At 40.1% G+C, this 12,612-nt stretch overlaps 1 protein-coding gene across 1 annotated transcript in view; it reads left to right on the top strand.

Moving 5' to 3' along the window:
• The window catches only part of Stk39 (serine/threonine kinase 39), a 331,576-nt gene that overhangs the window by 310,961 nt on the left and 8,003 nt on the right, over positions 1 to 12,612 (top strand). Inside the window, exon 21 of the mRNA XM_008849922.3 lies at positions 6,118 to 6,182. Coding sequence (XP_008848144.1) covers positions 6,118 to 6,182 — 65 coding nt within the window. The remainder of the gene's footprint in view (positions 1 to 6,117; positions 6,183 to 12,612) is intronic.

Raw genomic sequence — 12,612 nt, 5'->3', positions numbered from 1 at the left:
TAGATAGATAGATAGATAGATAGATAGATAGATAGATAGATAGATGGATGCCAGGCCAACTGGAGCTATAGAGACTCTGTCTCAAAAACACCAAAATAAGTAAGGAAATAAATTAAATAAATAAATAAATAAATAAATACCTTTTCTAAAGCATAAGAGTTTGGGTTACCAAAAATTTTGAATGCAGCAAGAAATGAACTAAGATGTGTGCAGCTTAGTTCAACAAGAGTCAATGGTTAAGACTGGATTAGATGAAAGTGGAGTTATGTTACAGAGAGATTTATGGGATGATTCAGAATAGGAGATGGCAAAGGAAATGTTGGAAAGGCAGGTTGAAGTCAGACCACCGTAAGAACCACAACTTCATCTGGAAGTTTAAATAGCATTATCCATCTAAGGAACCAGCACACAGAAAGAAAATGTGAACAGAGTAGTTATGCGGAGCTAAGACTAGAAGCAAGGAAGCCTGGGAAGATACTGCAGCTGGCCAGTGCAGAAAGAACAGATGTGTTAGCTTAAAGAGTTCCCTCAGATTTGGAAAGGGGAATGGTTATTCACTATTGGTGGGATTGCAGACTTGTTCAGCCCCTATGGAAAGCAGTGTGGAGGACTCTTTAAAAACTACAAATGAACTGACCGTTTAACTTAGTTATACCACTCCTTGGCATATACCCAAGGAATTCATCCTATTGCAGAGACACTTGTACATCCATGTTATTGCTGCTCTTTTCACAATAGCTAGGAGATGGAAGCAACCTAAGTATCCTTCAGTTGACAAGTGGATAATGAAAATGTGGTTAATTTATATGGTGGAGTTCTACTCAGCAGTAAAGAAAGATGAAATCATGAAATTTACAGGTAAATGGATGGAACTAGAAACTGTTATACTAAGTGAAGTAACACAGACTCAGAAAAACAAATGACATATGTTCTCCCTTGTATATGGATCCTAGCACCAAATCCTTATAAGTGAGTATGTATCCAGACATAACTACAGAAACGAGGATAATGAAAAGGAACCAGGAAGCTAAGGGAAAAGAAAGAACCTGAAAGAGATGAACCATAGGAAACAGGTATTAATAAGGGCGATATGGATAAAAATGGGGTTATTTTAATGGGAGGGAGGAGGGAGGATTATAGAAGGAACCTTGGGGATAAAGGGAAAGAAGGAGCTCAAGAGAGGTAGGACCATAGGAGAAGGGTATTATTAAGGGAAAAATGGGGGAACCATGGTGGAAGGGTTAGACAATGAGAGAGATAAATAATGCCTAGCTAGTTTTAAAAAAAATACCAGAGGGAACCATATTAATCCAACAACCTACTGACAAATTATACATACAACTAGCTCAAGGAACATAATATATGTCTAGTCAAGGTTTATTGGAGAACGTTTGGTTTTTGCCCAAGCTTTATATGTGTAGCACATGGTAATTAAAAGTACCAGACTTGTGGAACTAACCTTCTTAGATGTTTAGCAGCCATACTTCAAGGCCTATACTAATCTGGTCAGAGGGACATAAAGGACAGTTTTTGCTCCTTGCCCTCCAAGGTTGACTAAGTTCCAGGAGACTATGGAGCATCACTCAAAATGTTCTGTAACTGTGGTATGTCACCTGTCCTCTTGATTGAGGAGGCCATGGAGACCCCACCAGATGGATTTGAACCAGTGTTAAGTCTACAGGGAGGAGGGTTAACACAGAGGAAACATTTTCTCCATGCTTCCAAGTGAAGCCAGCCACAGTTGAGTAGGACCTTTGACTTATCTTCACATAGATGGAACTGGTAAAAGAAAAGAGCCAGGGGCTCCTCCCAAGTCCCTGTGACCCCTGAGGAACAGACCCTCAAAGGACCTTAAGAGTAAAAATAAATCGGTTTATTCGACCAACTGTATGGCCTTAAACACCCAAAAGGAAAGTATAACCAAAGATTAAAGTGATCAGTATAATTCTTTGAGTCCATGTGTATAGCTAAAGGCTACATAACAAGAAAATATGCCAGACAGGAGATGCCTTCCTTTGAGTTATTGGCCAGGGTGGCCCAAGAGACTCCCAGACAGTAACCCAGCATAGAAATGGGAAAAAGAACCTCAGACCCCAATCTTATCTAAAGAAATGTTGGCAACTGATTGCTGCTGGATGAGGAAGAGCTGATCTTCCTAAAACAAGGGACTCTAGATAGGCTGACTCAATTCAGCAGATGCACTAGCACTGGGTAACAGCTGGGGGCACTGATAACACAGTGGACAGTAACAGGGATGACAGAGTATATGGGCTCCAGTGGGGGTTGGGGGAGGCTATGGGAGGGTGCTATTTGGGATGCAGGTATAAAGCTGAATAAGATTGTTTGGGATGTTCTGTATGAAATACAAAAAAAATCAATTAAAAAATAATAGTAAAAAATTAGAAGGACTTTTAAAAAATAATGAGTAAATAAATAAATATACCCCCCAAAAGAATTTCCCCAAACTCATCAAGCAGATACCATCAGTGTCCTCCCTTCCCAGAAGTGAAGCACACAGAGGCAGAGTGAACTTGCCCTAGTTCAGGGTGGCTATCCAGCTCTAAGCAAGAGGCAGGATTTGAACCCAGGTTCTCTAATTATAGAATTCAGATTTTTGAGCACTGTACTTCAATGCATCCTATGAAGCCAAGAGCCTAGAGATTTAGGGAAAGTACTGGAACCAATCTTTATTTCCCCCCACTGTGAAATGTAACTAGCCGTTAATTTTGCATTCGTTTTAGAGCAGTAACCATAAGACAGACACCTCATCTCTTTTTTCCCTTAGAGCTCAGATTGTCTTTGTCATTTCTTGCTGCCTCCCTGCATCAGAGGAATGTGAAAGCAGAGATGCAGGGTGTTTTTGTTTTGTTTTGTTTTGTTTCGTTTTGTTTTTTTGAGTAAAACAGCATCTCAAAGTCATCACCTTGTCAGATATCCCAAGACCATGCTTGTCTTATCTTAGGATGCCTTACGCATAGCTGTCCATCAGACTCAATGATCACTGGCCCTCTTTTCCCTACAACGTTTGCATGGTACTGGCTTGAATTAAATTAATTAACTCACCATCACAAGAGCGTCAGCACTCTTTGAGATCATGAAATAAGCTGATATCTGGGGACAAAAGTATACCTTTTGACTAATTACTCAGAATACAATCACAGAGTATAAGTAGTCATTAAATCAGTTACTTCTTTAACCAACAGAATGTGGAGAACTTGAGCACAGGGAATTCATAGAGAAACCATCTGGAGAAAGCCTGGCTTCATTTGCCAAAGAAGCATGTACTTGGCCATCTGAGTGCTGACAGATTGCCCCAACAATCTTATTTTCTTCTCTTGGTAGATCCAGGGGGCTAATAAGCATGCTTTCCACGTGCCTGTTAATGATGTTATTACCATTTCATAAGACACAGTGTGAGCCATACCTTAGGCCACATGTTATAATGGAAGTGCAGATACAAACTTCCAGTCTTGATAGACATTCAAGCCTAAAGTGTGAAGCAAGGGAAATAGTAGCAAAGAAGGCTGAAGTGTTGCTGTCCCCAGGGCTTCCAAATGTATTACCATTGTCCCTGTTTTCCCAAAGACAGAGAAGCACTCAGCACTGATTCATTGGCCTGGGGAAGAGGAAGCAGCAAGGAAAGAAGTCTGGCTGGGCGTGGTGGCACACACCTTATAATCTCAGCACTCTGGAGGCAGAGGCTGAGGCAGAGGGATCTCTGAGAGAGCAAGGCGAACTGTGGCTATAGGGAGACCATTGGCCATCAAATAGAGGCTCTTCAGAGTTGACAGTCATCCCTTAAAACACCAAATTCAGTGTTCTCTACAAGGGTGAGATGCCCTAAAGTCACAGCTAGCCCTACCCAGCCCTTCCTTCTCCACTCACGTTCTAGGTAAGGAGCATTTTTATTTTTGAAATCCAGGTGCACAGTCAGGAGAAGGGAGAAAACAGTGGCACCCATCTTTTTAATGAGTATTGCTACTGGAAGAGAAATTAGCATCACCCTGAATTTTATGTGATGTCAGTTAAATGAAGGTGTTTTATAGCACTTTACAACAAATTAGAATCAACTAAATTGAAAATAACCCTAGCAGCTGGGATCAGTAATCAGGTAAGTGGCCAGTTTTGCTATTTTTGCTCAGAGCTGCAGATAGAATTTGAATTTCTAATGTCCCTGATGTGTGGGACTCACACTTGGGGAGCCTGGGTCCCAGGATGATTGTTTAAGATACTGGCAGCTCACGCTGACTTTCCAGTCAATGTACAACCTGCTAGCCACATGCCTGGAAGTTGGCTCTTGTACAGATGATGTACAGCAGCAGGCTGTGAGTGAGTGCAGGACTGAGTTCTGCTTTTGGCTGAAAGCAGGCTGAAAATAGATGACCCAGAACAAAGCAGTGAATCACCCACATTAACTGAGAAAGGCTAATGAAAGGACAGAAATTCATATGAAGACTTGATGGCCACTCGTGAAATCAGCCCAAATCAGAGGAGCCTTTAGAAGACCTTTATGTCTTAAGAAAACCAGATCTGTGTTCTCTTGCTACAGTTTGCATGTAGTCAGAGTGTCCTGACATCATAAATAATGGCTTTGGGTGACAGATTTTTATAGCCGAAAATTTCACTTCACGAATCAGCGTATCTTACAGAAATTACTGATGATTTTAGTGTCTAGAATATTTTCAGGAAGCTTAGAAAGGGTAGCCACAGTCCAGCCCATGGCCCAGGATATGCCTAATACATGTGTGTGATTGTCTGTGTGAACAGAAGGACAAAAGAGGTGAAGGGAGTGGTGTTGGTAAAATGAAGCCTTGCAGATTGCTGAGAGTGGAACCAATAGAAGGGCAGCACATGGATAAGATGATGCTTGTAATTATGGTTTATAAAGAGAAATAGGCCATATCAAGTCTATAATTTTAGTTTTGCGCTTCCCAACAGCTGACAGGGTAAATGAAATAAATAAATCTACATAAAATGCTGCTCTCTAGGTTGTTTTCCATCAACCTCAGAGAGAAACAAGATTTTCACAGATTTCCTTCTACTCCTTTTATGTTTTCTGAGACTTTTCTCAAAATATGTGTTTGGGGTCCTTTTTCTTAACATTTCATATCAAAAATTCACAAAACATTTTGGACACCCAGTTGCTGAATCAGTAATTTTTCTCAAAACGCATAAAAATGACAAACGGGACCTCTTTCTTGGTTTACCTTTTGTTCTTTTCTTTTGTCCTGGTGAATGACTTCTTTCCAGTCACTCTAACTTGATTCTTAGTAGTTTATCCTTGAGGCTTGGATGTGAAAAGAGCAGCTTTCTGTTTTTATCATCATCACCTTCTGAGAATTCTGTTCACAAGTCCTACTTCAAATCAGACAGGCATCTGGGAAAATCTGCCTTCTGTACCTTGGCATCAGATACACTGGGACACCAAGACCACAGCAGGCCTCTGATGAATCAGCTGGTACCGAGAATAGATCTTCAGTGCTGGGCTCTAAGCTGACATCCTCCAGTGCGTGACCCTGGTCTGTCAACTCCAGTGTTGTTCAAGGTGGCATGTCACTAGTGTGACAGATCTCCATGCTCCGAAAGCATAAAGACCTATGCCTGAGTTGTGAAGGTTATCTGCTGTATTGTGTTGAGTTGATAAAAATGGGTTCAGAGAACCAAGTGCATGTTTAGGTCAGGAGTGCAAGTGTGCTGACTTGTTATTTCTCAGAGTTTGTGGCAACTTCTCTTTATTTTGCAGTGTCCTCTCCTGGCTAATAATTTTCTTAGTACTGAGTTTTTAGAGAAACAAAATGGTTGAGACTTTGGGGACTGCTATCATTTCTACTTTCCATTAGAAAGTAATTTCAGATTTTATTATAGGAAATGCAGGGTTGGTGTACAGTGATTAATCCAGATGCACACAGATAGGAGATTGTTGAAATGATATAAATGGTTGTAGAAAGTATCTGTATGAAAGTAATTTGGTCATTTATAAGGACTTTGTAATGTCTGTGAAAGAAATGATTTTTCAGTTTTTTGCATCATTAGTCAAATTTTCTGAATCATTGATGTGAAAATCCAGTGTTATTGGAAATAACTTGGATACTGTTTCTCTGTGTTTATATTTTACAGTGGCTGCTAATTTACAGAAGATTGTAGATGACCCCAAAGCTTTAAAAACATTGACATTTAAGTTGGTAAGTGGAAAGATAGAAAAATGAAAGTTATGTTTTTGTCACACTGGTGCCAATAAAGAAAAATCATATAGGGGGCTAGAGAGATGGCTCAGTGGTCAAGAGCACTGGCAGCTCTTGCAGAGGACCCGGGTTCACTTCCCAGCACCCACATGGTGGCTACTAATAACCACCCTAATTCCAGTTCCAGGGGATCTGACACCCTCTTCTGACCTCCATGGGCATTGCACAACACAGGTACACTTACTTACACACATGCAGGCAATGCACTCATACACATAAAATAAATTTTAAAGAATAATCATATAGTTGTATAACAGTACTTGAATTTTATTGTTGCTGGATTTGGGAGGGGAATCAAATTTTATATTCATTATTTGCCTCGCCACATTTTGAATGTTTTCTGATCTTGAATAGGAATGTTTGTTCTTTTCTCATCATGTTTTTGAATTTGGCCATTTGAGACCCTCAAAACCATAGGTAGCGTTTGACTTGAGTTTGAATCACCATTTGACCACACAAGATGAAACTAAACTTAATTCAAAGAAGCACTCTTCCTGAAGCTTTCCTGAGTCAAAGCCAAGTAGTTCTAACTTCTAAAAATAGAGGCTGATCATCTTTGAAATGGTCTATGTAATTGGAAGCGACTGCAGGACAGTTCACCGAGAGCTTGTGAACGAAGACAGCTCGCATTGCAAACCATGGCTCCAAATATTTTAGAGAACAGATAGTCTAACATATTTCATGCAATACCAGATTTTGAGTTTAAGTGCCAGGCAACCACAGCGAGTGGACACTGGGTGTTCTGGGGTCACTGTGAAGCAAGAGTTAAAGAGATGTCCAGATAGTCAAAAGTGACTCTTTCTGGAAATTTTAACAAACAGTGTATTAAGACTAACTAAGGGACTCCTTTTAAAATATAGAACTAATCTTATCAAAGGCTAGTCAAAATGCTGCAAGCAATTTAAGAGCTGGAGAACCAACATGTACAATATCTGTGTACAACAGATATTGAGGGCCTGCCTTGTTTTTGTTTCTTGTGAAAATTAAATGGAAAATATGCGTGGGCCAAAATGCTAAACGATTAGTTACAGTAAATGTGAGCCTGGTATTAATTAACTTTCTAGGTTTTCTCATCTAATATCAGATAGCTAAGCTGTTTGATAAAGGAAAAGAGACTTCACAGCTTATATGAAGAAATTCCTTTCTTTATAATAAGAGAACATTTTATTCCAGTTTAGAGTGATAGGTTACAGAGTTTGTCTTCTAGCTCAGAAATATCTACTATCTTACTTCTACCATTGTTTAAAATTCACCTGCAGCTTTGTGAACATGTTTCATATGAGAGCATGTGGTAAGAAAATGGTGCCCTGTACCAGCATTTCACATCCCTTTAAATCTGATTTTTTGTTTGTTTGTTTTATTTTGTTTTGTTTTTTAGGTAAGGTCTCCTTTTAGCCCCAGCTGGTCTGGAACTCACTATGTAAACCTGCCTCTGCCTCCTGAGTGATAGGATTGAAGGCATGCATCACCAGGCCCGGTTGTATTTTCTTAATTTTTGACATCTGGACGGAGATAATCATTTGAAACTTTCATGCTGGCTCATTCCCATCATGTGTGACTTTCTTATGAAATATAGTAACACTGGCCCTTCGCTCCTGTGAAAGGCTTTTTGAAAACAGCCACTATACAGTCTGGAGGTAAACAGTAGGAATAACGGGAAATTCTCCCCATCTCGCCCTCTGATTAGCTTCTAGGTTTCCTAGATTGTCTCTCTTTTTTTGTTTGTTTGTTTGTTTGATTGAGTGATTGGGACAGGGTCTCACTATCTAGCTCTTGCTGTCTTGGAACTGGCTTTGTAGACCAGGCTGGCCTGCAACTCACAGAGATTCACATTCCTCTGCCTCCCAAGTACTGGGATTAAAGGCTTCCACCACCATGCCAGCTTCCTAGATTATCTCTTGATTCTCTCTTTATCTTCATGCCTAGCACCTCAGAAGACAGTGTTTTCCTTCAGGAGCTGGTCTTCTGGCTAATGACAGTTTACCAGTGCTCAGTGCTGTGTACAGAACTGGGTATTGCCAGAGTAACTTTTCTGCAATTCCAAAATATTTCAGAGACATGGGTGGTTCTTTACCGTCCTCTTCTCAAACCCTCAGCCCTGAACATAGTGTGACACCTTCTCTGACCAGATTCCCGTTTACAATTCCCGCTGTTCCTGGTGGTGGGACCCTTTAACATCTTGGAAGCCTGAGGCCTGGTGGAATTACCTTGCCCAGATCACACAGTGGATGCTGCAAATTCAAATCTGGTCTAGCTCAGAGCTCATGCTTGCAACAACTTGTTCCCTTTCAGAGTCAGGACCCAGCCTGCAGTTTCATAGACCCCTTTTGGACGTCTGGATATATTTGCCTTGCTTGAGACTATTAGGTCTCCTTTGTTCCTTAAAGATTAAGCAATGGTACCTGGCCCAGGAGAGGCCTAGAAGCAAATCTGTAGCCTGTGTTCCTCTGCCTCAGCTAGACATGGCAGTGGTGTGGTAGTCTCAGGAAATGGACATTGATAGTGCTTCCCCCAAAGATTGTTAAAGATACTAAGTAAGAGCAATCTTGAGAATGACCTCTGCTCCCGTTATTTAACTCTCTGTCCAGCTCTTGTAAATGCTTGAGAGGTTTCTTTGTTAGCAGCAGCCAGCCAAGTTGAGACATACTCCACAGAGCTAATTTGAACTGATTTTTAGGTTAATCTTCTGTAGGCCACTAGCGTCCAGATAAACCACAAGGATTCAGATGCATTTGCCATCATTCATCAGTTTGGTTTATTTTATTTGAAGAATAAAAGATCAAAATACACAGCTGCTGCTGTGTGGTCCTGTTATCTCTCAGTTGTTCATCATGATTGTAATCTCAGAGGTTTCACTGCTTCCTAAAAGGAGCTTGCAAAGGGTTGGAAAATGGTCTGAAGAGTGGGACTAGCTTGCTCCTGTGTTACCTTGCTCTGTGGTGACTTCACTCAGAGGATCTTACGGGTACTTAAAAATATCCTAATGCCCAGGTCCTTTTCCAGCTCCCCTGATTTAATGGCTCGTGAAGCCTGTGCTTTTGGAGCTTTGAGGGCACTTCTTAGTGATTTTCAGCATTTTTCTAAAGCTGGGAAGCATGCCACCTGTAGATAGATGAGTTGTCATTCCCCCACTCACCACTACCACCACCACCACTTGACTCAGCTCTAAAACAGGATTTGTTTTTACCTTGTGCATCTGATTACTTAAGACACCAGGAGCACAAAGGGCAAGAATTTTGGTTGTATAACGAAGTTTGTTTTTTACCTCTGCCTAGTAAGATCTTTAGCTCCTTTGACAGGTAGTAGGTTTGGTTTCCTTATTGCCATGGCCAGGTTGCAGCATCAGCTTTTCTCTGCTTTCAGCACAGTGGTTCAGAATGGAGGGCACTTCATTTCAGCTTCAGTATTATGTGGCTTTGAGTCTGACACAGTGACACTGCTTTAGAATTGTTGTAGTCCTTGAGACAAGTTTTTATTAATATTTGTAAGTTATTTTTTTAATTTGCTACCCTGCAGTTTCATATTGTAGGTGAATCTCACTGCTTTCAATGTGGAATTTTAAAAATTGCATTAGTAAAAAAATGAAATGATATATTTAATTTGCCTTTGAAAGAATATAAATTTAAGTGCATGTAATTAACATCCAATTGGCTCCCATTTACATGAGCATTTAGATTTTAGTTGCTGAAATGTAATAACATTATGTGCACTGCAGATAGAGATTTCGTAAGCATTTTGACGATTAATGACTAAGAGGGGATTATTTTTAGAGGTGCTCTTGGAGGCTGCTTGACTAAATCACTTCCTGAAGTGTGGGTAAAGACTGAAATGGACAGCTACCTAAGAGCTTTGACTTTCTCCCCTTACTGAAGGAGGACAAGGGTGAGATCTAATGAACTCTGCCTGTTCAGTGGGTCCACATGGCAGCCCTGTGCTTCCTGCTCTGTCTAATGCAATGACTCACCAAGTGTGGGCCAGAAACCACAGAGTCAGCTGTGAAAACTTGAAACCTGATAAAAGTGGAAAGGCGAGGGCCTTGTTTCAGGCCCAAAGAATTGGGACCTGTGGGTGCCTAGGCATGGGAGTCTATTTTGACAAGTTCTCCAAGGGGTTCTGAGAGTGACGTTTTAATGAGAAACTTGGAGCTTCACATCTGAGAAACACTGGGGTAAAGCAGTGGGTCTTAGACCCCATGGCAGCTTGTAATTGTGTGGGGAGTCAAAGAATCTCAGTGCCCTGGACACAACCCAGGGGCGGATATAGGCTTTGGTGTGTTTTCAGATTCCCTACTGATTTCCAAGCACATCCACCTTTGGAGTGGAAGGAATCCTTCAAATGGATGTAGAGCTGTCCCATCTTCAGCTCCTGCACATATCCAGGCCATCCCTGCAGGATGGCAGGAATTGGGAGGAATCTGACTGTCACACAAATGATAACATGTGTGGTGCTGTGTTTTTTCATGTGAAATCCCTGATTATGTGCATATTTCTGTTTTGTAGAGGAGGCAAATTGTACCTCTTCCTTCGATTTTTGGTTGGTCTTTGGCAAAAGTAGAGAGAAGGAAGAGAAACAGAAAAAGTTATTGATGATAACAAGAGAAGGAAGAGGAAGGCATGCAGACTTAAGTTTGAAATAATGTGGGCTTTCATGGATTCATGGAAGGAAAAACCTGAAGTAACTATTAGAGTTGAGTACACACATAGACACACACACACAGACACACACACACACACACAGACACACACACACACACACACACACATGTGTATTCCTTTTGCCTTGGACAAAAAGGAAAAATGTATAAAAATGTGGCAAGGCAAGAGACATGTACAGTAGTTACAGTGGACGTGTGACTAGGAACATAGATATTGTATGTTCATTCATACTTTCTTGCTGATTTACCTTTGTCATTGTCTGAATATTCTAATTCATCAAGCCCTGATAGTCTATCTTGCTGACTCATTCTATTGGTGAGTTTGTCCATTGAGATTTTTATTTGACTTAACTTTTCATTTCTGTTCAATATTTTCTTCTCTCATTATTTCTATGTCTTTATTGAATTCCATTTGTGTATCCTATATTGATTCCTTAGTTCATTCAGCTGATTGTGTTTCCTCTTTGATTTCTTTGAACATACTTATGATCATTCTTTTGAATTCTTTGGAATTTCATTCACTTACATTGAAAGCCATTACTGTGAAATTAGTGACTTTCAGAGAAGTTACGTTGCCTTGGTTTTTCATGTTTCTTATGTTTTTGCATTAGGACTTATACATCTGAAATTGGGTTATTGGCTAGATTTTTTTCTTCTTTTTAATCACCGTTATTTTTTCAGTTGAAGTGTTTGTAATCTTCAAATGGAATGTAGGCTTACTTATCAAGATTGGTTTGTGGGGATTTCTCTCGGCTTCAACTCCCCACCTCTAGTGCATCTTCAAGGTGTAGGGAGAATACCTTCCACTTGGGAGTTTTTAGTTGTTATTTAAAGAAGATCAGGGCATACTTCTTGCATTCTCAGTTGTCATTTTTAAAAGCATCTTTAACTTAAAATAGTCTATATGCCAGAGCCTTGTATTCTGGCATGGCATGTTCTGACCTCTTTTATTTTTTGAATTAACATGTAAAGTAATGGGTTTCATTAAGACATTTTAATATACATATGTCAATATAGTTTAGTTTTGCTCATCACCCCTCCTCACTGACCTCTGCCTTCCCTTATCCCTGACTTCCTTTCTCTCAATAGTACTGCCTTCCAATTTCATGTATTCCATTACCCCTTCTTCCCTTTCTCCCTGCCTTACGATCTCTTCCTCTCTTGTGGTCCTCTTTAAAATTCATTGCTTACGCACACACACTCATAGATGTGCATTCTATGTATGGGGGGAAACATGGTATTTATCTTTCAGAAACTGGATTATTTTGCTCTGCATAACAATTTCTAGTACTATCCATTTTCCTGCAAATGTTATGATTTCACTTTTCTATACAACTGAATACAATTCCCTTGTGTATGCATGCTACATTTTCATTAGCTATTTGTTTGTTGGTGGACATCTAGCCTGGCTCAGTTTCCTACCTCTTATAAAAGGAGTATCAATGAACATGGATGTACAAGTATCTGTGGTATGTCTTTTGGTATATATCTAGGAGTAGTATAGCTAGATCATATGCTAGTTCTAGTTTCTGTTTGTTTTTTTTTTAGAAGAAGGATTTCATTACAGCTTAACATACTCAATAACAGTTTCCAGAGCAAAGATACATCTCTTTCAAAAGTGGCTATAAAATTTTTAGGTTTGCTGTTCAATGAATACAGTTACACAATATTGAACTCAGTATAAGCTCTGCCTCTTACAATCTTTCTGCCCCTTCT

This window comes from Nannospalax galili, unplaced genomic scaffold (genome assembly GCF_000622305.1).
Source record: "Nannospalax galili isolate Female #2095 unplaced genomic scaffold, S.galili_v1.0 scaffold165, whole genome shotgun sequence".
NCBI lineage: Eukaryota > Metazoa > Chordata > Mammalia > Rodentia > Spalacidae > Nannospalax > Nannospalax galili.
Note: the sequence above shows the minus strand (reverse complement) of the source record. Positions and strands in the feature narration are given on the sequence as shown.